This window comes from Chiloscyllium punctatum, chromosome 24 (assembly GCF_047496795.1).
Source record: "Chiloscyllium punctatum isolate Juve2018m chromosome 24, sChiPun1.3, whole genome shotgun sequence".
NCBI lineage: Eukaryota > Metazoa > Chordata > Chondrichthyes > Orectolobiformes > Hemiscylliidae > Chiloscyllium > Chiloscyllium punctatum.
In genome coordinates, this window is record NC_092762.1 from 86,442,886 (window position 1) to 86,470,343 (window position 27,458).

General features: G+C 48.1%; 2 protein-coding genes across 3 annotated transcripts in view; one reads left to right on the forward strand and one right to left on the reverse strand.

Moving 5' to 3' along the window:
- ano8b (anoctamin 8b) overlaps positions 1–3,937 on the forward strand; it is a 123,317-nt gene extending 119,380 nt beyond the window's left edge. For both annotated transcript variants that reach the window (XM_072594405.1, XM_072594406.1), the window contains exon 17: positions 104–3,937. In XM_072594405.1, coding sequence (XP_072450506.1) covers positions 104–811 — 708 coding nt within the window. In that variant the 3' untranslated portion in view covers positions 812–3,937. The remainder of the gene's footprint in view (positions 1–103) is intronic.
- Positions 3,938–11,096: 7,159 nt separating this feature from the next.
- Positions 11,097–27,458, reverse strand: part of dda1 (DET1 and DDB1 associated 1) — a 33,554-nt gene continuing 17,192 nt past the window's right edge. Inside the window, exons 2-5 of the mRNA XM_072593618.1 lie at positions 22,648–22,728; positions 19,073–19,124; positions 18,488–18,549; positions 11,097–16,615 (exon numbers count right to left, since the gene is read on the reverse strand). Of these exons, the coding sequence (XP_072449719.1) occupies positions 16,505–16,615; positions 18,488–18,549; positions 19,073–19,124; positions 22,648–22,728 (306 nt within the window). The 3' untranslated portion in view covers positions 11,097–16,504. The remainder of the gene's footprint in view (positions 16,616–18,487; positions 18,550–19,072; positions 19,125–22,647; positions 22,729–27,458) is intronic.

The window sequence follows — 27,458 nt, forward strand, 5'->3', positions numbered from 1 at the left end:
TGCACCACACAAGCCTCATTGTTTCGATTGCACAGAGTGTTCTGGCAGGGTGGGTGAGAAGCTTGTTAATAATCATCCTATAATATCCTTCCATTCGGAGCAGAAACACGAGAGGCAGGCACAGCAACACTACCAGCAACAACAGAAGAGGAGGCAGCGAGAGGAAGAAGAGAAGCACCGACAGGAACACAAGGAGAACGTGCAATCCCGGAAGGACAGGGAGGCGGGCAAGGAAGAGGCCAAGTCCAATTCCTCATCCTCGGAGCAGGCTCACAGTCGAGCTCACAGTAAATCCAAGGCAGCTCCGTCCTGCCCCGCTGCAGAGAAACCCAAACGGCCCAGCTCCCTCCTGGCATCCAACAATGTGCTCAAGCTGAAGCAGATCATCCCGCTCCAGGGCAAGTTCCTGTCAGGCAGCGGAACTGGCAACACTGTCCCTGGTAAGACCCCCCAGTCTCCCACCGGCAGTGAAAGCAAGCTGCCAGGCTTCCTGAGCTTCAAGTTCCTGAAGTCGCCAGCAGACGGCAAGAAGGAAGGAGCCGCTGAGAGGGAGAAGGTTCAGTCTCCCACCAAACCCTTCAATCCTGGCAAGCTCTTCAACTTTGGCAAGTCTGACCCCACGGGCTCCGGAGGCAATGGGGCCAGTACCGTTAACACGAGCCAGCCCAAAACCGGGGCGGCTGTGTTCTCCTCTGAAGGCAGTGAGAAAGCCGCCAGCAAGTCCGACCTCAATGGGCTCCCTGAGGCAGCCAACCCTGAGGATCCCAGCAGCTCACACCCGACTGAGGAGTCCAGCAGCCCCAAACATTAACATGACAAAGAGATAGAAGCTACACATGTGGATTGACACAAGTGTTCATCGCGAGCAAAGTGAAAACTGGTTGGAAACAACTGTTTACAAAAGTTTAAAAGTTTGACTCCTCTTGTCATAACTTTGTGCATCTATTTAAAAAAAAATTCAGGGATGGAAGTGTGTATTTGATAAATAGGATTCTCATCATCTTCAGGTTTTTTTTTATACAAGGTGATTAGTGAAGACCATTGCTTTCACTGATACTAGGACTTTTGGTTTAAAGTTGTCAGGGGACAGCAGTGAATTTCCTGTTAATCTTCCTCTCTCTGACTGCTTACTTTTAATACAAGGGATGCTTTTAATTGCCTCTCTGTCAACATTGAGCCATTGTACTCTGGAACCTCTCACAAAATAACCAAGAATCTGCCCAAATAAATGAAGTCAAAAAAAACTTTAAACATTTTCACCAATGAAATGTACAGAACAATCATTTATGTAGAGTGTGTATGCAGCAGGAACTCGGGAAAAATGCTAGAATCTATTAATAGGGATGTGCTAACAGGGCACTTTGAAAATTGTAATATGTTCGGGCAGAGGCAATATATATTTCTGAAAGGGAAATCTGCAAAGGATTGTTTTAAGAGTGGATGTCATGCATTTTGATGTTCAAAAGGAGGTTTGTGCATGAAATTTGGATTGGGGCATGTACAGGGGATTGACCAACATAAAGAAAACAGGTTGGTTGGCTAGGACTAGTGAATTATCATAAATCAGCCTCAACAAGATGTAATATATCAGCAATGACCTAACGAGGAGACTAACTGTAATATATCTAAATTTGCTGATGGAGTCAGTTTCACAATGAGGGGGGGTCATAGAATCCCTACTGTGTGGCAACAGGCCATTCAGCCCAACATGTCCACACCAACCCTCTGAAGAGTAACCCACCCAGACCATTCTTCTACCCTATTACTCAATATTTTTTACCCCTAACTAATGCACCTAACATACACATCCCTGAATACTATGGCAATGTAGCGTGGCCAATTCACCTTGACCTGCACATCTTTGGACTGTGGGAGGAAATAGGAGCACCCGGAGGAAACCCACGCAGACACGGGGAGAATGTGTAAACTCCACACAGACAAGCTGGAGTTGAACCCGGCTCCCTAGTGCTGTGAGGCAGCAGTGCTAACCACTGAACCACCATGCCGCCCTCGTCACTTGCTTATCATAGAGACGAAGGGGCTGCTGTTTTTACTTGCAGGTCATTGTGAGCCTTTGGAACTCTTCCTCGAAAGTGGAAGCAGAATTGCTGATAGTTTTTGAGGCTGAGATGGTAGGTTCTTGATGACCAAGAGGGGTGAAAGGTTATCAAAGGGGAAATGTGGAGTAATGAGATTAATCATGATCTCGCTGAATGTCAGAGCAGGCTCAAGGGGCCAAATGGCCTACTCCTGCTCCTGATTCATATGTACCTGTATACTATATACAGTCTGGTGTAAAGCTTTAGACTGTTTAGACTTGCTGCAGTGTGGAAACAGGGCCCTTCAGCCCAACCAGTCCATACCGACCCTCCAAAGAGTAACCCACCCAGACCTATTTCCCTATGACTAATGCACTAACACTATGGGCAGTTTAGCATGGCCATACACCTGACCTGCACATCTTTGGACTGTGGGAGGAAACCGGAGCACCCGGAGGAAACCCACGCAGACACGGGGAGAATGTGTTAGCTCTGAAGAGGACACAAAGAAATCTTGAATAGATATAGAAAGATTGAGTAAGTTGCCAAAAAAGTGACATATGGAACATTATGTGGAAGAGTGTGAAAAAAAAATCAGATTTTGATTTTAATGCAGTGAGAGACAGGGAATGTTGCTATTTGGAGGGGGGATGGTTTGGGTAACAGGATAAATTGAGCAGGCTGCTGGAACAGACACATTCAAGGTTGTCAGCTTTGTAAATAGAGGCAGAGTGCAAAGGAAAAAGCATAATGCCTTTATAAGTGCTTGGAAATCAGTTCAAGTGTTATGTCCAATTCCAGGAAAGAGAGGAAAGCGTTAGAAATGACACAGAGATTTAGCAGAATGATTTTCAGGATGAAGGTATTTTGTTCTGTGGAGAGACTAGAGAAGCTAAAATTGTTGTTCTTAGACAAGAAAAGGTTGACAGGATATTTAGCCAAGTTGTTCAAAATCACAGGAGATTTTAATCAACTAAACAAAAAGCTGTTTTCCAATTTTATTTCATCCCCACCAACCTCCAAGTGGTTTGAGACAGTGCAGTACAGGCCCTTCCACCCTCAATGGTTGTGTTCCATGTTCTATGATGAAACTTGGCAGGAGGAACCAGAGGGCATGGAGTTAAGAGCAAAACAACTAAAGAGGGAAATGAAGGGGACTTTTTTACCACTAGTTGTTGTGATCTGCAAAATAAGATGGAAAGGGAAGTAGAAGCTAATCTAATAGTAGCTTTAACAGGACACGGGATAAATATTTGAAGGAAACAAAATGACAAGATTGTTATAGAACTCTACCAAAGAGGTGTCACAAGCTCGATGGGCCGATTGGCCTTTTTTCTGCATGTTTCTCTGTGACCTGTCCATTCAATCGAAAGCTTAACTGAAGGCCAAACCTAAAATCAGAGTCCAAACAAATCATCACCGAGTAAATCATCACCTGTCACTTGAAGACAGGGCAAACTCCGAGTCTGGATTTCACTGTTTGTTCACCAGTCAGTGAATGGTAGGGCTGTGGGGAGTGTTGTTGAACAGAGGACCTAGGGGTTCAGGTACATAGTTCATTGGAAGTTATGTCACATGTAGATAAGGTTTCTTAGGATATTTAGCAACCTTGCCTTCATAGCTCAGACCCACTGAGTGCAGGAGCTCAGATGTCATGTTGAGGTTGTACAGCATATTGGTGAGTCTAGATCAGAGGGGCGCTGGAAAAGCACAGCAAGTCAGGCAGCATCCGAGGAGCAGGAAAATCGATGTTTCAGGCAAAAGCCCTTCATCAGGAATAGAGGCAGGGCGCTTGCAGAGTGGAGAGATAAATGAGAGGGAGGTGGAGGTGGAGGTGGAGGTGGGGAGAAAGTAGTGTAGAGTACAATAGATGGATGGGGGTGATAGGTCAGAGAGGAGGGTGGGGGAAGGTAGCAAGGACTACAATGGGTGGATGGGGGTGGGGATGAAGGTGATAGGTCGGAGAGGAAGGTGGAGTGGGTAGGTGGAAAGGAAGATATGCAGTTAGGACAGGTCATGGGGACGGTGCTGAGCTGAAAGCCTAGAGCTGGGGTGAACTGGGGGAAGGGGAAATGAGGAAACTGGTGAAGTCCACATCGATGCCCTGGGGTTGAAGTGTTCCGAGGCGGAAGATGAGGCGTTCTTCCTCCAGGCGTCTGGTGGTGAGGGAGCGGCGGTGAAGGACACTCAGGATCTACATGTCCTCGGCAGAGCAGGAGGGGGAGTTGAAATGCTGGGCCACGGGGCGTTGGGGTTGATGGATGTTGGTGAGGCCGCTTCTGGAGTACTGTGTCCAGTTCTGGTCGCGTTGTTTTTGGAAGGATTGGAGAGGATGCAAAAAAGCTGTAAAAGTATGTTATCAGGACTGGAGGATTTGAGTTATATGGAGAGGCTGGATAGACTGGGAATGTAGCAGGTTGGGGGGTGACCTTATGGATATAGATAAAATCATGAGGGGCATAGAAAAGTTGAAAGCAAAGGTCTTTTCCATAGGGTTGGGGAGTTCAAATCTAGAGGGAATAGTTTTAAGACGAGAGGAGAAAGATTTAAAAGGGATCTGAGGCGTAACCTTTTTGCACAGAGGGTGGGTCGTATGTGGAATAAACTGCCAGAGGAAATGGTAGATGCAGGTACAGTTACAACATTTAAAAGACATTTGGACAGGTAATTGAATAGGAAAGGTGTAGAGGGATATGGGCCAAATGCAGACAAGTGCGACCAGCTTAGTTTGGGAAACTTAGTTGGCATGGACGAATTGGAAGGAAGGGTCTGTTTCTGTGCTGTATGACTCTTTTCACGGAACGACTGAATGAGTCACAGGGTAGGAAAGCCCAAGATAACAATGGCTGAGAACATTCAATGGAAGGTGCAGCAAGTAGTTCACGCTGGGATGGGGATTTCAGTGTGACAGAAACACCACTTCTGGAGACCGAGGTTATCGGGGATCAAACTGACTGGGAACTTGACTTCCCAAAGCCTGCTTCCATCATTGCAAAGGGCTGCCTAGAGAACCATCAATTCTAAATTTGACCCGTGTGTTGGAGGCTATGATTCACTCATGGTGTTCTACTGATGTTCAAAGGATTGTAGCTTTGCTCTTGAAGCTAATGTCTTTAGAACTGTTGGCAATTCCCAGACAGCTGTTTATTATCCTCGATCTATATATGGTGAATCGGGTTTCTTATGGTTCTATATGTATAAAAGTGTATATTGTATATAAGCATGTATTATATTCTGTGCACTAAGAAACTCTTTCAACATATATGTATAGTTCCAGTTTTGACCTGATTAAATATAAAACTTAGATCAGAACTTTAAAATTCTCTTATTTAAATTTCCTTAAAATAATATGCAGCTTGCCTTCAGCTTATTGGCTGATTGATTTGGTAACATGAAGAGTGTCACCTGAATTTAGTTAAATTTCATAGTATTCAAATTTCTCCAAGGAAGACTTGCATTCCTGTAGCACCGATCATGACCCTGCAATGACCCAAAGTGCTTCATAGCCAATAGATTACTTCTTGCATTGTGGTTGCTTTTGTAATGTAGGAAATGCAGTAGTCAATCTCCATGTAGCAAGATCCCATAGCACATAACATGATAAGGACTGCATAATATTGGCGATGCTGATCAATGATTAAATACCAGCTAGGACCTCAGGAAGAACTCTCCCTTTTGTCTTCAAAATAGTGCGATGGAATCTTTTACATCCACCCAAGAGGACAAGCAGGGCCTCAGCTTAACATTCTCATCGTAAAGACTGTACCTCTGACAGAGTCACACTCTTCTGTTCTGTTCTGTTCTGTACTGCAAGGGGAGGGTCAGTTTGAATTATGTGCTCAGTTCTTTGGATTGGGGCTCAAATTCACAAGCTTCTGCCTGAGTGGTGAGAGAGAGAGCAAGTGTCTATCCATACACTTTGACGATGTTATTACCTAATTCAACTGCCTCATTGTTTGGTTAAGATGCAATTAAATCTTGAAGGCTTCTTTCACTATTTATTTCAACCAGCAGCGTCTATCAAAGGGCCCTGCTATAGGTGGAAGAACTGATTTTAAGTTGATGGGATGAAACTCTCTTGTCTCTGATGAGGCTGTGTCGAAAAATGTGGTGCTGGAAAAGCACAGCAGGTCAGGCAGCATCTGAGGAGCAGGAGAGTCAATGTTTCAAGCATAAGCCCTTCATCAGGGCCTTGCTGCTCCTGGGATGCTGCCTGACCTGCTGTGCTTTTCCAGCACCACACTTTTTGGTTCTGACTCTCCAGCATCTGCAGTCCTCACCTTGTCCTACCTTTGATGAGGCTGCATTCTTTGTGAAATGAGATTGGGTCATATGATTCCTGATTTGTGCTATGGGTCCCACACCAAACTACCCCCAATTTTAACATCAAACTGGTCACCTGATTGGGAAAGGGAGCCTGGCTACTCATATGGCAGAGACTGAAGAATCCCATTGGGAACAGGACATCTGCTAAGATCGGAAAAGGCTTGATGTTACTAGCACTGACCCAGACATGTACCATTACTGCTCAACAAACTGGTTCCCTTTGAGAGGTTTGTCACCGCTCAGTCATCTTACTTTGTGACTGGAAAAGGAGAGGGAAGCTGATGAGGTATAACTATACTTAAGCTCGGTGACTTACTACCAGAAACCTCAGTTGCCTGATAACAAACGAAGCTGCACAGATGATGAAAGCAGTCTTCAACTTAAGCTCTTGTCCATAGAACATCTTCTTTTCCCTCCTTTGTTCAAACATCCTTTGACAACTAAACATCTTCTGCACGAGCCAATGACTTTGCACTGTTTGAACTTAAGCCATTTTATTCTTCCTTTGTGAGTGTGTACATATACATCAGTAATATACATTTGTTTATAGAAAGGGCTTAATAACCAAGGCAGGAGAGAGAATAGAAGGAAACAGCTTTTTTAAGTTATCTGATAAGCCTTGGCTTTAAAATGGAGAACAGATAAGCTAATTTGTTCAAGAGGTGATCGCATCAAATGGTTGTAGGTTTCCTGTTTACTTTGTGCAGTGTTCATCGGGTACATTTTATTGTGCAGTTTCATTTGTTAAACATTAGATTTTTCGCAGCCAAAATTCAACAAGGCATTTATTGTCCAAAGCAATAACATACATTTATATAGCACCTTTTAATATAATAAGACGTGGCAGAAAAGTGATTATAAAACAAAAGTCTGATATTGAGCCACTAAAGAAAATACTAAAACAGGCGACCAGAGGTTTGGCTGAAGAGGTCGATTTTAAAAGACTGAGTTAAAGGAGGAAAGGTGGAGAGGGTGACAGGTTCCAGGAATTTAGGATCCTGGAAGCTGAAGGCATGGCTGCCAACAGCAGAGCAATCATAATTGGGAGTGCAAAAGAAACTAAAAATTGATGCATGTAGAAATTGGAGGGTTACAGTGCAAGAGAGCGGAAGGGGAAGGGGCAAGGCTAATTCGAACAAGGATGAGAATTTTAAAAGCAAAAGATTGCTCGACTGGGAGCCATTGTAGGTCAGAAGCTTAAAGGTGATTAGGCAACAGGACTTAGGTCTACACTCAAAGAGGCAGCTGAGTTTTGGATTATTGATTGTAAAATATGAAGTTTACTGTTACTGTGGGAGAGTTTCACTAGCCAATAGAACAGACAGAATTCCAAATCACAAACAATATTCCTTTTGTTTTAGCTTTATTTTGTTTTACCTTTTATTTATCTCATGGAGCCAGATCTAGTTGTATTTCCAAAGCCTTCCCAGAGTTAGAAATGCTCAGGCAATAAAGGGACCAGAGCTGCATCACAGCTAAGGTTATGATTTCCTGTCCCCCGTCCTCTCCTATATTTTCAGTGCTTGTGACAGTAGAACCTCAAAAAACAAGCTCTAGCCCTTACTTGACATTTCTATTCCTCTACAACTAAAGAAGTTTTGCTAAATGTGTCAAACATGGTCAGATCACACTTAGATACTGTGTGCAGTTCTGGTCACTATTATAAGAAGCATATCAAGGCACCAGAGATTGTGCAGATAAAATTCCAAGAATAATAGTATAATTGTGTAGGCTTATACATCATGAATTTATTGAAGCTTCTTCTTTTGAACTAAGAACTTTGAGTGGTGGCCCAATCAAGGTCTTAAAAATTATTATGTTTAACATTGAGCAGATACCAAGGATATGTTTCCTTCTGTGGGGAAGAGGCCACCCATCATATTGTCACAAAAAAAAAATCCAGTAGGAAATTCAGGACAAACTCCTTCCCCAGAGAACAATGGGAATCTGGAAAGGGAAAGTTGAAGCAATAGTATTGATACAGTTACATGGAAGTTAGAGAAGTCTAGGAGGAAAGAGATTGTTATGATGATAAAATGATATGGGAAAGACAGGAGAATATCTGCACGTGGCACAGTGATAGTGTCTCTATTCCTGGACAGGGAAGCCTGGGTTCAAGTCCCACTGATGGAGAGATGTGTAATAACATCCCTGAACAGGTTGATTAGAAAGAAAGACAGGAGACTCAAGTAAATTAGCATGAACTGATTGGGCTGAATGGCCTGTTTCTGTACTCTATCATGTTGCACCTTTTCATGCTACAGACTTCTTGGATTAAACTGGATTAAAATACCAGTAATTACAGATTGAAGGCTGCTTCACATGGAAACTATGCGTGGAGCCTTGGAAAGTGAGAAGGCTGTATCCATTGGGAGGAGTTTTCTATCAAGAGATGTATGACAAAAAAAGCTAATTTTCAACCGATCTGTAAATTACAGATAAGGGGCTGGTTAGCTCAGTTGGCCGGTTTGTTATGCAGAGTGGTGCCAACACCATGGGTTCAATTGCCATACCAGCTGAGATTATCATGAAGGGTTCTCCTTCTCAACCTCTTCCCCTGGCCTGAGGCATGATGACCCTCGGGTTAAACCAGCACCAGCCCTATGGCCATTTTACAATAATAGATAACCTAGTTTTGGTGATGCAGGCTCTGATCAATAGCAGACAGCACACTTGGGAGAACATAGTGGTGGGGGTGGGATCTTTTAGATCCACCAGAGACGACAAACAGTTTTAATGCCTCATCAGAAAGACTTTTGTTTTGGTGAGATCGCTTATTTCAGTACAATTATTCCTGAGAATTGCTACATTTATTGATGTTACTAATTTACCTTCTCTCAATAATTGATCCTGTAATCTAAAGCAATCCACACAACTAAGACCGTGCTCCTGAAAAATCAGTGTGGCAATTGACGAAGACACCAAGCTGAGAGCTCTGGTGTTGCTATCAAATGTTCTTATGCAAAAACAGAATCTGTGGAATTGTTAACAGGAACATATTGGAGAAAACTGGACTGGGATCTCGCAATTCTGGTTTATCAGCAGAGTGAATCATCAAGTACCAGCAAATTAAGTCTCATCACCGCATCTTCCATTTTACTGATGTAGAGGTTTTTTAACTAGTTTCCTTTTCATGCAAAAAGGTTTTATTTATTTTATTTATTTTGTCATATTTTTGTAATGCTGCATAAAAATAATAAAAGTGTACACACAAACAAATGGGAGCTCTTTCTGCCCTTACAACAAAAACGTGCACTTGTACAGAACCATTAGTGTCCCAAAGCACTTCACAGACGACTGAAAGCTTGGACAGACAGGAAGGTTGGAAAGAGTTACTTTCAAAAAAAAAGAGAGAGAAGCAGAGAGGGTGAAGAGGAGGGGAGTTCCAGAGCTTGGGACCCTGGCAGCCGAAGACTTTACCACAAATGGCAGAGGGATGCACAAGAAACCAGACTGAAGCATTGTGGACATCTGACAGGCTGTGAAGGTTACAGAGAGAGGAGGGGAAAAGGCCATGGTGGGATTTAATAATCAGAGCAAGAAATCTTCAAAATCAAGGAATTAGCAGGCGCCAGCAAGTTTTTGTCAGTCGAGGTGCTTGATGAGTGATGGGAGAGTGGGGCTCAGAGTAGTTACAAAGCAGAGTTTTGTTTCAGTTTTGCTACACAGGTCATTGCAACGTTGTCACATCCCATTTATGTTGGCTTGGAAAGTATGGAAAGGCAGATAAGAAAAGCACAAAACAGTGAAAGCTTGGAGATAGATCTGGACAGATGGCGCTGAAGTGCTCAAAAGCATTTCCTATGATAAATATCATGGAGTGCAGTGCCGTTTGTAGACACCCACACACTAGGATAAAGGAACAGCCAGATTACAAATACTGTGAATGCTGAAAGTCCAAACTACAAAGTGTTGAAGAAACTCAGCAGTTCTGGCTGCCTATGTGGAGTGAAAGCAGAGTTAACCCTTCGGGTCTGGTGACATCTTCAGAACTATTTGTAGCTAGGAAAAGGTTGGTATATATGAAGATGGTGTGGGTGAGGGGGAGGAGTAAGCAATAGGTGGAGGGGGAGCCCAAAGAGAGAGAAAAACAGCTGGACATGGGTAACGGTCAGCCTGGGAGAATGAATAGCTGCTAATGGTGACCATCAGTGGCTGAGTAGACATCAAGTACTTCTAAAGAGGAGCCATGGAACTCAAATGTTAATTCTTTCTCTCTCCAAGGATGCTGCCAGACCGGAGTTTTTCCAGTATTTTCTGATATGGTTAGAGGGGCCGTGAACTGGTTCTATTGTTGGTTGAGGGGAGAACGTTAGTCACGCTCACATTGTTGGTCTGCATCACACGTTTTTGAGGCTCCAGAGTGTGAATTAAGACCACCTTTGGAATCATGCAAGAGGGCTACCAAGGAGTCAAGAGGATACCTACAATGGAAACATCTTGTAGATAGACATGTTTTTTTAAAAAAATGAAACAACCAAAGCACATCACTGTGTGTAATAATGCAGAAATTAATTGCATGACACAAGGAGATATCAGGATAGAAAGTCAACAGCTCAGAGAGGGAGGTATAAAGGAGGAGACATGCAGAAAGATTTAGGGAGACCTTCCTCTAGGAGAGGATTCCAGGGGTTAAGGCATTGCCACCAGCACACACAGCACGTGGGAAATCAAGACATAACAATGATTTAAGATACAACAAATGAATTTAAGATAAATATAAACAGGTGATGGTATTTGTCAAAATATTTTAATTTGCATCTAGAAGTTACATCAGCTTTTGTTTGCTAAATCCACAATAGAAAGCTCAAAAAAATTTGTACAAATTCAGAGAGCAACGTACACCAGATCAGGGTAATTACTGACTGTGATCTCATCAAGCCCATATCTTATACCATTCACTGTTCTACTTCAAAGGGGAACATGAGGAACCCTATTATGGCAACACACTTCCCCCGACCACCTCCGAACACCCCCGCCCCAAATATCACCTTCTGCTTCTCAGCTATACAAAGGACAGCCTCCAGGCTAAATCCTCAGCGTTAGTTGGAGCTGACAGTAAAAAAGCAGTGAATGAACAGCTAAAATTGGTTTTACATCACTAGTCCTGTGCTATTTTTGAGAAGAGTTAAGATTAGAATATCCAGTGAGGCCAGGTGAGGCCCTGTTGGTCAATCACAGCACACCCACCCATGCCACTCCCACAATAAAGAAAGACACCCTCCCAAAGATTGCCCACTGCAATACCCAAAAGAGGCCATGCCATACCAGTTATTCACTGCAAGAAAGCAATGATCAACGTAATGCAAGGAAAGTTAACCAGGAACTGAAGAATTACAAATAATAAAATTGAAATTGCATAAAAGAAAGGAAAAGATTTATCCAGGGAGGTATTTCCAACTCTGAGATCCTGGATTGACCCCCCCCACCCACCCCAGCTCAGACAATGGATAATTAGAGATTACTTTGGCAATACACACAATACAAGCAGCCAACTGAGTTTCACACACATGATATTGCCCCACTCTCCCAACAGCTCCTTCCCACCAGGGCCAATACTAATCGGTCACTTCCTTCAGCTTGGGAATTATTCCTGGTTTTGAGTGGACTGCTGCAGTAATGCGAATCAGAAAATAATCATGTTCGAAGGGTGCACAGCAAAGGCCTGAGTAGGATGCCCAGTAAGAACAGGATCAGGATCAGGATAAAACCATGATTTCCCCTAATCCCTTGAAAATGCAGGATAGTTGCAAGATCAGACACATCCCCAGAGCAGGAGTCAATGCTACCAACTACAGGGGTGCAAGGAGTAGTTACAGGAAATAGAAAACAGCAAAACCCATCCAATTCAGGTCTTGAAGTTTAATAGTCCAGGAATACTGTGCCTTTTCTGTTCACAACCTGTTATCAAGACTGAAATGTGCTCTGATCTGATCAGCTCAGTAATCACACTGATCTGGGCTGAGTATTACAAAAAAAAGAAAATATACATTCTTCACATTTATAAACACCTTTATTACAAGTTTTCTGTGACATTTTATTTATTTTTAAAAATCCAATAAAAGCCAGCTATTGATTGGTAGCAGCTCATGGAGTTCATGCAGAGCAAGGTGGTGGTCGAGGGAAGAGAGATTGTGATTGACAATATTATTTAACAAGGGCTGGAGCTGTGAATGCAAACCAGCTTCACAGCCTTCAGGGGACTCCACTGCAGAACATACTCAAACAGAGAGCTGAGACTCACTGTAGTGTCATTTGTACTTGCGGGGAGCTGGGAAGACAGTGCTTAAGGTCCTTTTAAAAAAATAAGACAAGCTGACCAAAGTTCATGATCCTAGTGCTTGGATTCAAACTTTGAGAGTTCAAATATTTTTCTTCAAGGTCCAAGGGGGCAAACATTCATCGTTCTGTGACGATTTGCAGGGAAATGGGAGCGTGGTGACATCCATATAACAGCAATGACTGCTAGTGGTAAACAGTTACACTCAGAGTCTGGTAGAATCCTAACTGCTGCCAGGTTAAGAGAAATGGGAGGGGCAGAGAAAGGGTGGGGGGGGGAAAGAGGGTGGTTAGAACTAACACAAACAGCACTCCAATATTCATGCAAATTTTGCTGCCCAGGAGTATCACAAGCAGTTTGCCTGAAATATTGAAAATGTTCAGATAAAAGGGGCAGAGTGATTCACGTTGTGGAAACAGGAGGCTGCGATGGGAGAATGCAAAGAGCCACACTCGATCTCTACACATTGCAGGACCATAACATCATGCAACAGGTCATGCTGCACTCCAGTAAGGGGCAGGTCCTTGCTGGGTTTCCCTGCTCACCAGACCAGGACTATTGCTATCCTTAACTCCATCAGGCTAGACTTGGTTCTAATGGTATACTGAAGCACAACTTATTTCTGGCAAAGCTGACATATGAATGCTGAACCCTGCACTCTCACATGAGCTACACTGACACAGGATCCTGTAATCAGCTTTGGTAAATTACCACTTGCAAAAGGACAGGGACTCAAGGAAGGCTCAAAAGCAGAAATTCAGAAATGTAGTGAATTTCTCAGCCTTGATGGGACAGTAGGCCAGGTCACTTCAATGCGTAACCCGATCAGGAGGTTCTACTGTACTCTTCATTTTGACCCTGAATCAAGATGTCAATGACAGCTCCCTACACAAGGAACAACCTGACCTCCTCTCTGTCCTGTATGATAGAACCACATTTTTTCCTACTACTCACCCACTCTTCCAACCCATGTACTTCTCTGGTAGGCAATGAGAAAAAGGCCACTAATTCAGTGTTGAATTAAGTGCATTTGAGTACTATGGATTTGTAAGCGAGTCAAATGCTTGATAGTGAAGACAGATAATGTCAGCTCACTTGTAGGTGCAGAAACAAAGTATCAATGACAAAAGAAATACATCCAGAGTTACTGAAGCAACAGGTAGACTTTTAACTGATTTGCTTTGAAAAGATTTGCATTTCTCTAGCACCTTTCCCTACAACTAAGTGAAGTGCTTCTGAAGCATAGTAATTGTGATGCACAGAAATGCTACTGCAGGAGATAAATTCATAAAGTTATTAACTGCACAAATCTGAATGAAAAACTCTCGAGCCCATAGCTGAGATCAGGTCCATGTAATTCCTCACTCAATGCTAGCCTTTCCCTCCACAGTTTGACAGGAGGAAGACCATCAGATTCAATCAGGTCTCCAGTCTGCACACTTTCCATCTTCATCCATACTTTATTGTTAAAAGCCCAAGAAGGGTAACTTTTGGGGAGATGGGGTTGTTATGATGGATCAGGGTCCAGTACATCTGTTCAGGAATCAGGGTAGTCATGTCGGAAATGTTGAAACAGTTGCAGTTTTTCAATAAAGCCTGCATGATCTTAGCTGCAAGAGCTCAGCATAATTTTATCTACCAACGAATCATAGCACTATTTCCTTCCCCACTCTCAAATCAAGGCTCTGTACATTGGGAAACAAACTCCACCATCCTTCAAGACCCAAGGTCAGAGCACCAGTTGGGGTTGACAGTAAGGCCCTTCACTAAGGCCAAGTTTTAAAGGAGTGATAAGCCAGAGCATCGCAAAGTGCAGCCTCTACTCTTATTGAAAGATCCAGCTCACACAGGGAGCAGAGTAGTCCTCAATATATTTATCATTAAAAATAACACCACCATCCCAAAATGACATCATGACTCCTTTGGAAGCCAAAACATGGAGAAACACAAGAGATCATCACAGGAGCAGGAATAATGGAAGAAATGAACTGGCAATCACAATTTCCCTCTAAGCAACATATCACTGTCCACTTTTCCTGGTAATCAGTCACTCGACTTCCATTATTTTTAATTTAAAAAATGAGTACTACTTAAAAGTTATCACAGCCCTGAAGTATTCTATTACCAGCAAGAGGAACAGTTATAGGGACCCTCCAATCACACTTCAACCTGCTAGCAATGGCAATGGACAATTTAACACTGAAGATGAATTAAAATTCAGGTGGAAGCAGATACACACGTTCACAACAAAAGATCCCAGAGGCCCAGACAAAGCACCACCTTAGTAAAGCTGGACACTGTATGGGTTTAAAGGTCGAATGCTACTGGAACTGAAACCAATTGCTCAACTATCCCAATTTTCATCTGTCAACAAGGAGCGATCAGCAACAAGTACATGGCACAGGCATCATGCACCATGTAACAATGCTCATCAAACCAACAGCACAACCCAGTTTCCTCTTTCCACTATGCTGTACATTCCCAGACCCACTCCAGTCATAGTGAGCACACTATGGTTTCATCTTAAAAAAAGCACTGGAATACATTTCTTCTGAAAAAGGCAACTCAATTAAGCAGACACTGCTCTTTGAAGTCAGGTATCCATGGTGATGTAGTGCGAATGAGATTAATTTTTCTGTGCCAATGTGCAAGCATAACCAAAAAGATTTCTTAGAAAAGTTCATCCAACAGAGGCAGTTTGAGCATGTGGTTTATGAGGTTAACACTGGAACAACTTAATGCAGTCATAAGCTAGACTGCACCTGTCATGTCACACCCAGCATAAGAAGTTCAATGCCTGCATTAAAACAGTGGACAAATTAACACTATACAAGGCAGAGAAGAGCTATAACATGATTTCAGGGTTGAATTGTTACCTGCCCTGAGGTTTTTCTTGCACCAAGTTTCTTCACACCTTGAGAATTTGAATCAACAATTTTCCAGCACTCGCAACGATAACTCTTAGAACGTCAGAAAACATTTATTTTAAAAAGAAACAAACCCATACAATATGGCTTCCCTTAAAATAAAAAACTAATCATAAAACCAAATGGCACACAAGGTCAGCATATCGTTCAAATGCCAACAGTTTCAGGAGCTCTGGTGTGAATAACCCACTTCCAACCCCTTCCATCAGGCTCTACCCACCAGACGGGTTCAGAGATTGTCATACTAATCTTGCCACGTCCTGCTACAAGCCAAAGTCTAACCTAGGGTTTGTCAGTTCAATCACTGCCCAGCTCTCATTCCAGGAATGAGTGTGGGAGGTGGGAAAGGAGGGAGTGGAATCTTAACACAACAACCAAACTCAGCTACTCAAAGGATTGGGTTTTGCTTTTGGGTAATAATTTGCTCAAATCATTAACTCTGACATAGGCAAATCTGTCAATTTCTGAAGACTGCACTATACTTCACAATGACCTGAACTACAAACCTGTTGGAGTATAAGGTTAATGACAGTGATAGATACATGTCAAAAATTAGGAAGATCTGAGTGTAAATACTGTGGGCAGTATAGTTGTGTTCGAATTGCACCTCTGGACCACTGCATTCAACACTTTGAGGCTCTGACTCCTACACACTTTTTAATCAGACTCTGAGCTATACCAACACAGCCTTTGCCTCAGAAACCTCTAAAACCCTTGAGCAGCCTCGACAATCGCTGACTGTGACTGGACACTGCAGAGGGCTTTTGCTGGATTCACTTGCCCCTTCTCCCTCCCCCCCTCACCCAGACCATAAATTACACGCAAATAAATAAAGGTGCTCCTATGATATACAAATGAAGGGCTGCATGGTGGAGAGACTGTAAGACATTGCATGATGAGAAGGGAAGCACTTGCGTCTTGTGAACAGAGGATTAAGTGTCTTCAATCATGTCCTGACTGTCTGTGCGGGCAATTTTGCATGGTGGGGCCGAACTCTCGCCTTCAACATCCACTTGCTCTTGGTCCCTTTTCTTCGCTGCGTTCTATAAGGAAGGAAAGGAGGAGGAAAGGTAACACCTCCGAGGTTCAATACGGTGCAGCGCTTGTTAGTGTAAATGGGCAGGGCTGCCTGGCAGATTAACTGGATGCACTCACCCCTAGTCACAACAGCAAGTCAATTCTTTCTCTATACCAATAGTCATTAGATAACACAAAACTGGAGTATTGCCAGGAAAAGAAATGTTGTCCAATGTTTTCACTGTTCACTCATCAGGACAATTCACACGAATATCAATGTAATGGGAAAACCAACATTTATCCTTAATGAGAGGAAGGTACTAAATGGCTGGCATGTAGACATGGATTGATGGAGGTGCTGCCATGTAAAATGCACCTATTAATATTGATTGACAGTTAACTGTCAGGTTTTGGTTAAATTTAAAACCAGACAGGTTGACTATTTGTTCAAGGTATTACCTTGAGAAATGAACCTGCAAATGAGTGTCACCTATTTTGTTGTGCTGAAATAGGCACAGTGCACGTACACATTCTGTCTGAAAATTACAGGGTCTTGTATATTACTACAAGTGAGCCACACTGCAGGCTCAACTGGGCATGGAGAGGGTAAGTAGACTAAGTCTTTTCCCTGGAGTCAGGGAGTCCAGAACTAGAGGGCACAGGTTTAGGGTGAGAGGGGAAAAATATAAAAGAGACCTAACGGGCAACTTTTTCACAGAGGGTGGTATGGGTATGGAATGAGCTGCCAGAGGAAGTGGTTCAGGCTGGTACAATTGCAACATTTAAGAGACATTTGGATGGATATATGAATAAGAAGGGTTTGGATGGATATGGGCTGGGTGCTGGCAGGGGGGACTAGATTGGATTGAGAAATCTGGTCGGCATGGACGGGTTGGACCGAAGGGTTTGTTTCAATGCTGTACATCTCTATGATTCTATGAACTGACCATCCTAAGCTGAATAATTGTCAGGATAACTTCATGCATTTAGCATTATTCAACAAATGTTGTCCCATTGCAGAATCACATCTATTGGTGGACATTATGCTGAAAGTTCAGGTTGGTTTGTTTGTTATAAATAGTTAAAGGCACATGCAGTTTAATATGATTCACCAGTCTCTGGGTTGTCTACATATCTTGCAAAGCACTGGTACTGAAATTCATATACTACGTTATTTATGTGAGATTTAGGTTGAACATTGTTTTAACAACATCTTGTTAGTGGCAAACTTCACTCCTGTTGCTACTGCATAGTAGAAGCATGAAACAGCAACTTCACCTGTTGCTCAAATTGTTGAGATGCCTTACCCTTCCAGGATAAACTGAGGAAGAACTTTTCAGGACTGAGAATGACCATGTGTGGGCTTTTCATGAGCTTTCATGATGTGTAGCGAGAAATGATCTGATCAGAGGAGCTGTTATCCCACAGGATGACTTTGATGCATCCTATTTGAAGTCTGCACAGTGAAGAAATGGCTTGGGTCTTAGCTGTGAGGTTACCAATAAGGGTGATTTTATGATTTATGGAACTGTTGGAATCCCAATGTCGGTGTGGATTCACGCAGGAAGATAAATAATTTGTGATATCTTCAGTTAAATTCTGGCTTTTCGCAGCAACCCCCAATATATTCCCACTCATCTACTTGTCCCAACTCACAGGAAGTTCCCCTTTCTGTGTTTTAACAGAAATCAATCAACTCCTTCTCAGAGGGAACTCCACCACACAGGGAACATCTTTCACCCAATGCCTCAGGCCCACATATGACAACAAATAATGCAGCAAATTTCCAACCACTGTACTGGCATCCATTCATACATCAAAAGCTGTCTTAGATATCCTAACCAGCACCCCCCACCTAACATTCAAACCTCTTACCCAACAACTGTCAGCCAGCTTACCTTTTTGTCCCATTGCTGATGGAGGTATCGAAGCAATATATTGGTCTTTTCTGTTACAATGACTGTGTAAAATGAAAAACAAAGATTTATTGGTCATCTATAAACAGTTTAATGGATTAAGCCTGGGGTGATAATTGTGCCAAATAAGACAAGCAGTTCCTGTGGGGTCAATGCAGGATTTACAGTATTGAATCCAGGTTCAGATCCATCTGAGTGTGTTGGGGTGAAGATTGCTGGCTGTGAGGCTCTTATGCACAAAGTGAGTTTGAACCAAAGGCCACAGACAGGGTTAGCACAGGGTCATTGCACAAACCCAAGGGTGCACCAGTAAAAATGAAGACACCATATAGTGATTGGTGTAACAGTATATATGCAAATGTGAGGTTAATGCTGAGGCAAAGTGAGACAAAGGCCAGGAGCTTCACTCATCAAGAGGAGGTGGTTGTAGCTCTGACCCAGGAGAGACCACACAGAACACACCATTACCAGCTAGGAGAATCAGGAACAAATCAAATCTATTCATTCAGTGCTCTACCACTACTGGAAGATCCATTTTACTGAAAAAGCAAAACTTCAAACACTCACTCTGTTCGGATGGGTATTCGCGCGTTGGGAGGTACACAGATGGTCGTCTATTCTGCAAACCAAAAAAAATTTTGTACTTTAAAAATTCACTGGAAACATAGATTTAAAGCTCTTAAGGTCAGTTATTTTCCCTGGTCATCAACTACGATAATCCAGTAAACATTTGGTCATTAAGGTTACACCCACTAATAATTCAACCTTTATCATGGACCCCTAAAAATATGAAGCTATTATTTACATACAAATTAGGAGCTGGAGACAGTCTACACAGCAGTGAGAGCCTGGTCTGACATTTGATAAAATCATGGCTGATCCAAGTTTGGCCCCAACTCCACTTTTCTGCCTGACTCAATAACCCTGGGCTTTGTCATTACTTAATGGATCCTGATTGGTACACCCACCCTCAATGGCTATGCCACAAAATTGTAATTATGTGTAGGCTATTATTGACCTGGCCCTCGCCTAATGTATTGCCAACATCAGCTATTCCAACTCCTATTGACCTCTCGCTTATTTCAGCTCGTGATGTTGAAGTCCTCACCCACAGTTTTGTTGCTTCCAGGTTTATCTGTTCCACTGCACTCTGAGCAAGTTTTTAGCCCTCCATAACCACCCAGATTCTGACAATATTCACTCACTCATCATTACTGTTTTCACTGACTGTTCTCCAAAGCTTTCAACTTCAAAATTCCATGCTCAAATCGCTCAATGGCCTTGCCCCTGACTATCTCTGTAATCAGCCCCCAAGCCTAGTCCTCCGCACTGCTCAAATTCTTATCCATTGCACACATTTCCAATTTCCATTGCCCCACCATTTGTGGCCATGTCCTCAGTTGTGGAATTCCCTCTCTAAGCATCTCCATCTCTCTCCTCCTCTAAAATATTTGTTGAAATTCTTCTCTTTAATCAGGTTTTTTTCTGATCCTTGGTTTGGTGTGCACAGATATTAGGGTGGGGCACCACATTGAACCATATTCACTCATGTTTTCAGAGTCAAGGACGGAGTAGGATATTTCCCGGCAACTGACAAGGGGTCATTGAACAAGCTCTGCACCTGGGTGCTAAACTTACCACCTTTGTGCTGAGGTATACGGCGCAATCCAATTGGACTAGAGTAAAAAGGTAAATGCAACCAAAAGCATTGGCAGACCACTATTAGTGGCCTGCAATACATTGCACTAGGAAAGTGATTCTAACCTGCAGTGCAGTTGCTGTCCTCTCATTGGATGGTTTGTTATGACGTAGAGACAGGCAGCTGAATCTAGGCAGCCTTTCTAACCCCATACTCAGAACACAGTGTCATTAAAACTTTCAATGACCCTCAAAATTGATCTCATTGATCCCTAATCCAACTTTTGAATAACCAACCCAGAGGCTACGAACATTCAATTCCAGACACTGGCTTGTTGCTTTAACAAATGACAGAACAATTTATTCACAATAACTTTTGTAAAATTAAGCAAAGGAATCTAACTGGCCGATGCTATAACTGCCAAAACCTGTACAGCCCCATTCACACAAAAGACAGACACAGTTAATGGATAAATAAAATAACAAAAATGGCTGATTTGCTTAAGTGGGTTCCATGTTCCACAGGCATGGGTTGGTGGGTGATTTTCTGAATATGTCAATTAGTGCCACCATTTCAGTTCACACAAAAAAAGGCAGTAATACTTATAAACTTGGTTCTCTGTGTTTCCAAGAGCTGATAAGGGAAGTTATGCAGGGAACTTTCAAACCCTCATGCTGCAGCATCAACAGCCAGATTCCTTCTCAAAGAAACACAATCCAAAACCTAATTCAAACTGTGACCACTCCCTGACAGACTTGACTTTTGACCGTCTCCTGCATGATGTCCCAGTTATCACTGAAAGCCTGCTGGATTAGTGGTGCTGGAAGAGCACAGCAGTTCAGGCAGCATCCAACGAGCAGCGAAATCGACGTTTCGGGCAAAAGCCCTTCATCAGGAATAAAGACAGTGAGCCTGAAGCGAGGAGAGATAAGCTAGAGGAGAGTGGGGGTGGGGAGGGGGGAAATGAGGAAGCTGTTGAAGTCCACATTGATGCCCTGGGGTTGAAGTGTTCCGAGGCGGAAGATGAGGCGTTCTTCCTCCAGGCGTCTGGTGGTGAGGGAGCGGCAGTGAAGGAGGCCCAGGACCTCCATGTCCTCGGCAGAGTGGGAGGGGGAGTTGAAATGTTGGGCCACGGGGCGGTTTGGTTGATTGGTGCGGGTGTCTCGGAGATGTTCCCTAAAGCGCTCTGCTAGGAGGCGCCCAGTCTCCCCAATGTAGAGGAGACCACATCGGGAGCAACGGATACAATCAATTATATTAGTGGATGTGCAGGTGAAACTTTGATGGATGTGGAAGGCTCCTTTAGGGCCTTGGATAGAGGTGTGGGAGGAGGTGTGGGCACAGGTTTTACAGTTCCTGCAGTGGCAGGGGAAAGTGCCAGAATGGGAGGGTGGGTCGTAGGGGGGGTGTGGACCTGACCAGGTAGTCACGGAGGGAACGGTCTTTGCAGAAGGCAGAAAGGGCTGGGGAGGGAAATATATCCCTGGTGGTGGGGTCTTTTTGGAGGTGGCGGAAATGTCGGCGGATGATTTGGTTGATGCGAAGGTTTCTAGGGTGGAAGGTGAGCACCAGGGGCGTTCTGTCCTTGTTACGGTTGGAGGGGTGGGGTCTGAGGGCGGAGGTGCGGGATGTGGACGAGATGCGTTGGAGGGCATCTTTAACCACGTGGGAATGGAAATTGCGGTCTCTAAAGAAGGAGGCCATCTGGTGTGTTCTATGGCAGAACTGGTCCTCCTGGGAGCAGATACGGCGGAGGCGGAGAAATTGGGAATACGGGATGGCATTTTTGCAAGAGATAGGGTGGGAAGAGGTGTAATCCAGGTCGCTATGGGAGTCGGTGGGTTTGTAAAAAATGTCAGTGTCAAGTCGGTCGTCACTAATGGAGATGGAGAGGTCCAGGAAGGGGAGCGAGGTGTCAGAGATGGTCCAGGTAAATTTAAGGTTAGGGTGGAATGTGTTGGTGAAGTTGATAAATTGCTCAACCTCCTCGCGGGAGCACGAGGTGGCGCCAATGCAGTCATCAATGTAGCGGAGGAAGAGGTGGGGAGTGGTGCCGGTGTAATTACGGAAGATCAACTGTTCTACATAGCCAACAAAGAGACAGGCATAGCTGGGGCCCATACGTGTGCCCATGGCTACGCCTTTGGTCTGGAGGAAGTGGGAGGATTCAAAGGAGAATGCCTGCTTCAGCAAGTTTATTTTCCCCCAAGACTTGCTGGAACCAATTCACAAGTACTGACCTCATCAATAGCCAACTTCTGTTATCTGCTCAAACATAACACAGACACAGTGATGAAGCATCTGCAGAACCTTTTGATCAGAAACCAACCTGCAATTAACTTCCAGGTTTTCCATTTAACACAAACTGTTATCCACATTCCAAAATATTTCCTTAGTTCACAATTTCCAGTTCACAGATTCAAAACAGGTTTCCTCTTACGTACTTTGATGACAATAATAAAGACACGTTAGTGATGAATATCAGACTTTGATATGCACTCACCGAAGCTTTACAAACTGAATCTGCGTGAAATCGACTGAAATTGCTTTCATTATAGACTGGCAATCCCTTCAAGAAGTCTGCCTATAATTGAATACAAATAATAAGTCTACAGTTCACAGGGAACACCATGCTTCCCAATGGTGGATAAAACAACAAAAGAAGGCAAAGCTTCCCCCTACAGCCCAGCACCCCTACCTCCACACCCCTCCCCCTCCCCCTATCCCTTCCCCCCTCCCGCCCTATCACCACCCATCCCCCTACCCCCCACACCCCTCCCCACCCACACGCCCTCCCTTTCACCCTACCTCCCACCCTATCACCACCCATCCCCCTACCCCCCACACCCCTCCCCACCCACACGCCCTCCCCTTCACCTACCCCCCACCCCACCCCTCCACCCCTACCCCCCACCCCACCCACACGCCCTCCCCCCTTCACCCTACCCCCCACCCCACCCCTCCACCCCTACCCCCCACCCCACCCACACGCCCTCCCCCCTTCACCCTACCCCCCACCCCACCCCTCCACCCCTACCCCCCACCCCACCCACACGCCCTCCCCCCTTCACCCTACCCCCACCCCCACCCCTCACCCCACCCCTCCACCCCTACCCCCCACCCCACCCCTCCACCCCTACCCCCACCCCACCCCTACCCTCCACCCCTACCCCCCACCCTCCACCCCTACCCCCCACCCTCCACCCCTACCCCCCACCCCAACCCACCACCCCTACCCCCCACCCCTACCCCCCACCCCAACCCACCACCCCTACCCCCCACCCCTACCCCCCACCCCAACCCACCACCCCTACCCCCCACCCCTACCCCCCACCCCAACCCACCACCCCTACCCCCCACCCCTACCCCCCACCCCAACCCACCACCCCCACCCCCCACCCCAACCCTCCACCCCAACCCCCCACCCCTTACCCCCCACCACTCCACCCCCACCCCTACCCCCCACCACTCCACCCCCCCACCCCTACCCCGCACCGCACAAACCCCCACCACCAACCCTACTCCCCACCCCCAAACCTCCACCCCTAAACCCCACCCCACCCCAACCCTCCACCCCCCACCCCTACCCCCAACCCCAACCCCCCACCCTACCCCTACCCCCAACCCCCCACCCTACCCCTACACCCACCCCCACCCCTATCCCCAACCCCCCACCCTACCCCTACACCCACCCCCCACCCCTGCACCCACCCCCCACCCCTACACCCACCCCCCACCCCCCACCCCCCACCGCTACCCACCACCCGACCCACACGCCCTCCCCCCTCCACCCCTACCCCCCACACGCCCTCCCCCCTTCACCTACCCCCCACCCCACCCCTCCACCCCTACCCCCCACCCCACCCACACGCCCTCCCCCCTTCACCCTACCCCCCACCCCCACCCCCACCCCTCATCCCACCCTATCCCTACCCCGCACCCCTAACCCCCACCCCCCACCCTACACCTACCCACCACCCACCCATACCCCCCACCCTCCACCCCCACCCCCCACCCTACCCCGCAACCCCCACCCTCCACCCCTAACACCCACCCCCCAACCCTAACCCCACCCCCCACCCTACCCCCAATCCCAACCCTAACTCCCACCCCCCACCCTACACCCAAACCCACCCCTAACTCCCACCCCCCACCCTACCCCCAAACCCCACCCCTAACCCCCACCCCCCACCCTACATCTACCCCCAACCCCACCCCTAACCCCCACCCCACGCCTACCCCCACCCCCACCCACCACCCCTACCCTCCAACCCCCACCCCCACCCCACGCCCTACCTCCAAACCCACCCCACCCCTACCCCCCACCCTTAACCCCCACCCAACCCCTACCCCCAACCCCAACCCCCCACCCTTAACCCCCACCCAACCCCTACCCCCAACCCCAACCCCCCACCCTACCCCTACACCCACCCCCCACCCCCCCACCGCTACCCACCACCCCCCCCACCCCTACCCTCCACCCCTACCCTACCCCCAACCCCACCCCCCACCCTACCTCCAAACCCACCCCTAACTCCCACCCCCCACCCTACCCCCAAACCCACCCCTAACTCCCACCCCCCACCCTACCCCCAAACCCACCCCCCACCCTACCCCCAAACCCACCCCTAACTCCCACCCCCCACCCTACCCCCAAACCCACCCCTAACTCCCACCCCCCACCCTACCCCCAAACCCACCCCTAACTCCCACCCCCCACCCTACCCCCAAACCCACCCCCTACCCTACCCCCAAACCCACCCCCCACCCTACCCCCAACCCACCCCCCACCCACCCCCAAACCCACCCCTAACTCCCACCCTACCCCCAAACCCACCCCTAACTCCCACCCCCCACCCTACCCCCAAACCCACCCCTAACTCCCACCCCCCACCCTACCCCCAAACCCAACCCTAACTCCCACCCCCCACCGTACCCCCAAACCCACCCCTAACTCCCACCCCCCACCGTACCCCCAAACCCACCACTAACTCCCACCCCCCACCCTACCCCCAAACCCTAACCCCCCCACCCTACCCCTACCCCCAAACCCTACCCTACCCCTACCCCCAAACCCACCCCCACCCCTACCCCCCCAACCCACCCCTACCCCCCACCCTACCCCTATCCCCCACCCCCACACCGCTACCCACCACCCCCCCACCCCTACCCTCCACTCCCCACCCCTACCCCCACCCCCCTACCCTAACCTACACCTAGCCCCCACCCCGCACCCTACCCATACCCCCCACCCTCCACCCCTAACCCCCACCCTACCCCCAACCCCCACCCCCCACCCCTAACCCCCACCCCCCAACCCTAACCCCCACCCCCCACCCTACCCCCAATCCCACCCTAACTCCCACCCCCCACCCTACTCCCAAACCCACCCCTAACTCCCACCCCCCACCCTACCCCCAAACCCACCCCTAACCCCCAACCCCCAAACCCACCCCTAACCCCCAACCCCCACCCTACACCTACCCCCAACTCCACCCCTACCCCCACCCCCACCCACCACCCCTACCCTCCAACCCCCACCCCCCCACCCTACCCCCAAACCCACCCCAAACCCTACCCCCAAACCCACCCCACCCCTAACTCCCACCCCCCACCCTACCCCAAAACCCCCACCCTACCCCTACCCCCAACCCCCACCCTTAACCCCACCCAACCCCTACCCCCAACCCCCCACCCCCCACCCGTACCCCCCACCCTCCACCCCCCCACCGCTACCCACCACCCCACCCACACGCCCTCCCCCCTCCACCCCTACCCCCCACCCCACCCACACGCCCTCCCCCCTTCACCCTAACCCCCACCCCACCCCTCCACCCCTACCCCCCACCCCACCCGTCCACCCCTACCCCCCACCCCTACCCTCCACCCCTACCCCCCACACAAACCCCCCACCCCAACCCTCCACCCCAAACCCCCACCCCACCACCCCTACCCCCCACCCCCACCACTCCACCCCCACCCCTACCCCGCACCGCACAAACCCCCACCCCCCACCCAAAACCTCCACCCCTAACCCCCACCCCCCACCCCAACCCTCCACCCCCCACGCCTACCCCAACCCTCCACCCCTAACCCCCACCCCACCACCCCTACGCCCCACCACTCCACCCCCACCCCCCACCACTCCACCCCTACCCCCCACCACTCCACCCCTACCCCCCACCACTCCACCCCTACCCCTACCCCCCACCACTCCACCCCCACCCCTACCCCCCCACCCCTACCCCCCACCACTCCACCCCCACCCTTACCCCCCCACCCCCCACCCCTACCCCCCACCACTCCACCCCCACCCCTAACCCCCACCCCTACCCCCCACCACTCCACCCCCACCCCTCACCACTCCACCCCCACCCCTAACCCCCAACCCTACCCCCCACCACTCCACCCCCACCCCTAACTCCACCCCCCACACTACTCCCAAACCCACCCCTAACTCCCACCCCCCACCCTACCCCCAAACCCACCCCCCACCTACCCCCAACCACACCCCACGCCTACCCCCACCCCCACCCACCACCCCTACCCTCCAACCCCCACCCCCCACCCTACCCCCAAACCCACCCCACGCCCTACCCCCAAACCCACCCCACCCCTACCCCCCACCCTTAACCCCCACCCAACCCCTACCCCCAACCCCAACCTCCCACCCTACCCCTACACCCACCCCCCACCCCTATCCCCCACCCTCCACCCCCCCACCGCTACCCACCACCCCCCTACCCCTACTCCCCACACCTACCCTCCACTCCCCACCCCTACCCTCCACCCCTACCCTACCCCCACCCGTAACCCCCACCCAACCCCTACCCTCCACCCCCCCACCCCTACTCCCCACCCTACCCCTACCCCACCCCTACCCCACACCCGTACCCCCCACCCTACCCCTACCCCCCACCCCTACCCCACAACCTACCCCCACACCACAACCTACCCCCACCCCCCACCCTACGCCTACCCCCAACCCCACCCTACGCCTACCCCCACCCCCCACCCTATGCCTACCCCCACCCCCCCACCCTATGCCTAACCCACCCCCACCCCCTACCCCTACCCTCCACCCCCACCCTCCAACCCCTAACCCCCACCTCCCACCCTACCCCCAACCCTACCCCCAACCCTACCCCCAAACCCACCCCCACCTCCCACCCTACCCCCAACCCTACCCCCAAACCCACCCCTAACTCCCACCCCCCACCCTACCCCCAAACCCACCCCTAACTCCCACCCCCCACCCTACCCCCAAACCCACCCCTAACTCCCACCCCCCACCCTACCCCCAAACCCACCCCT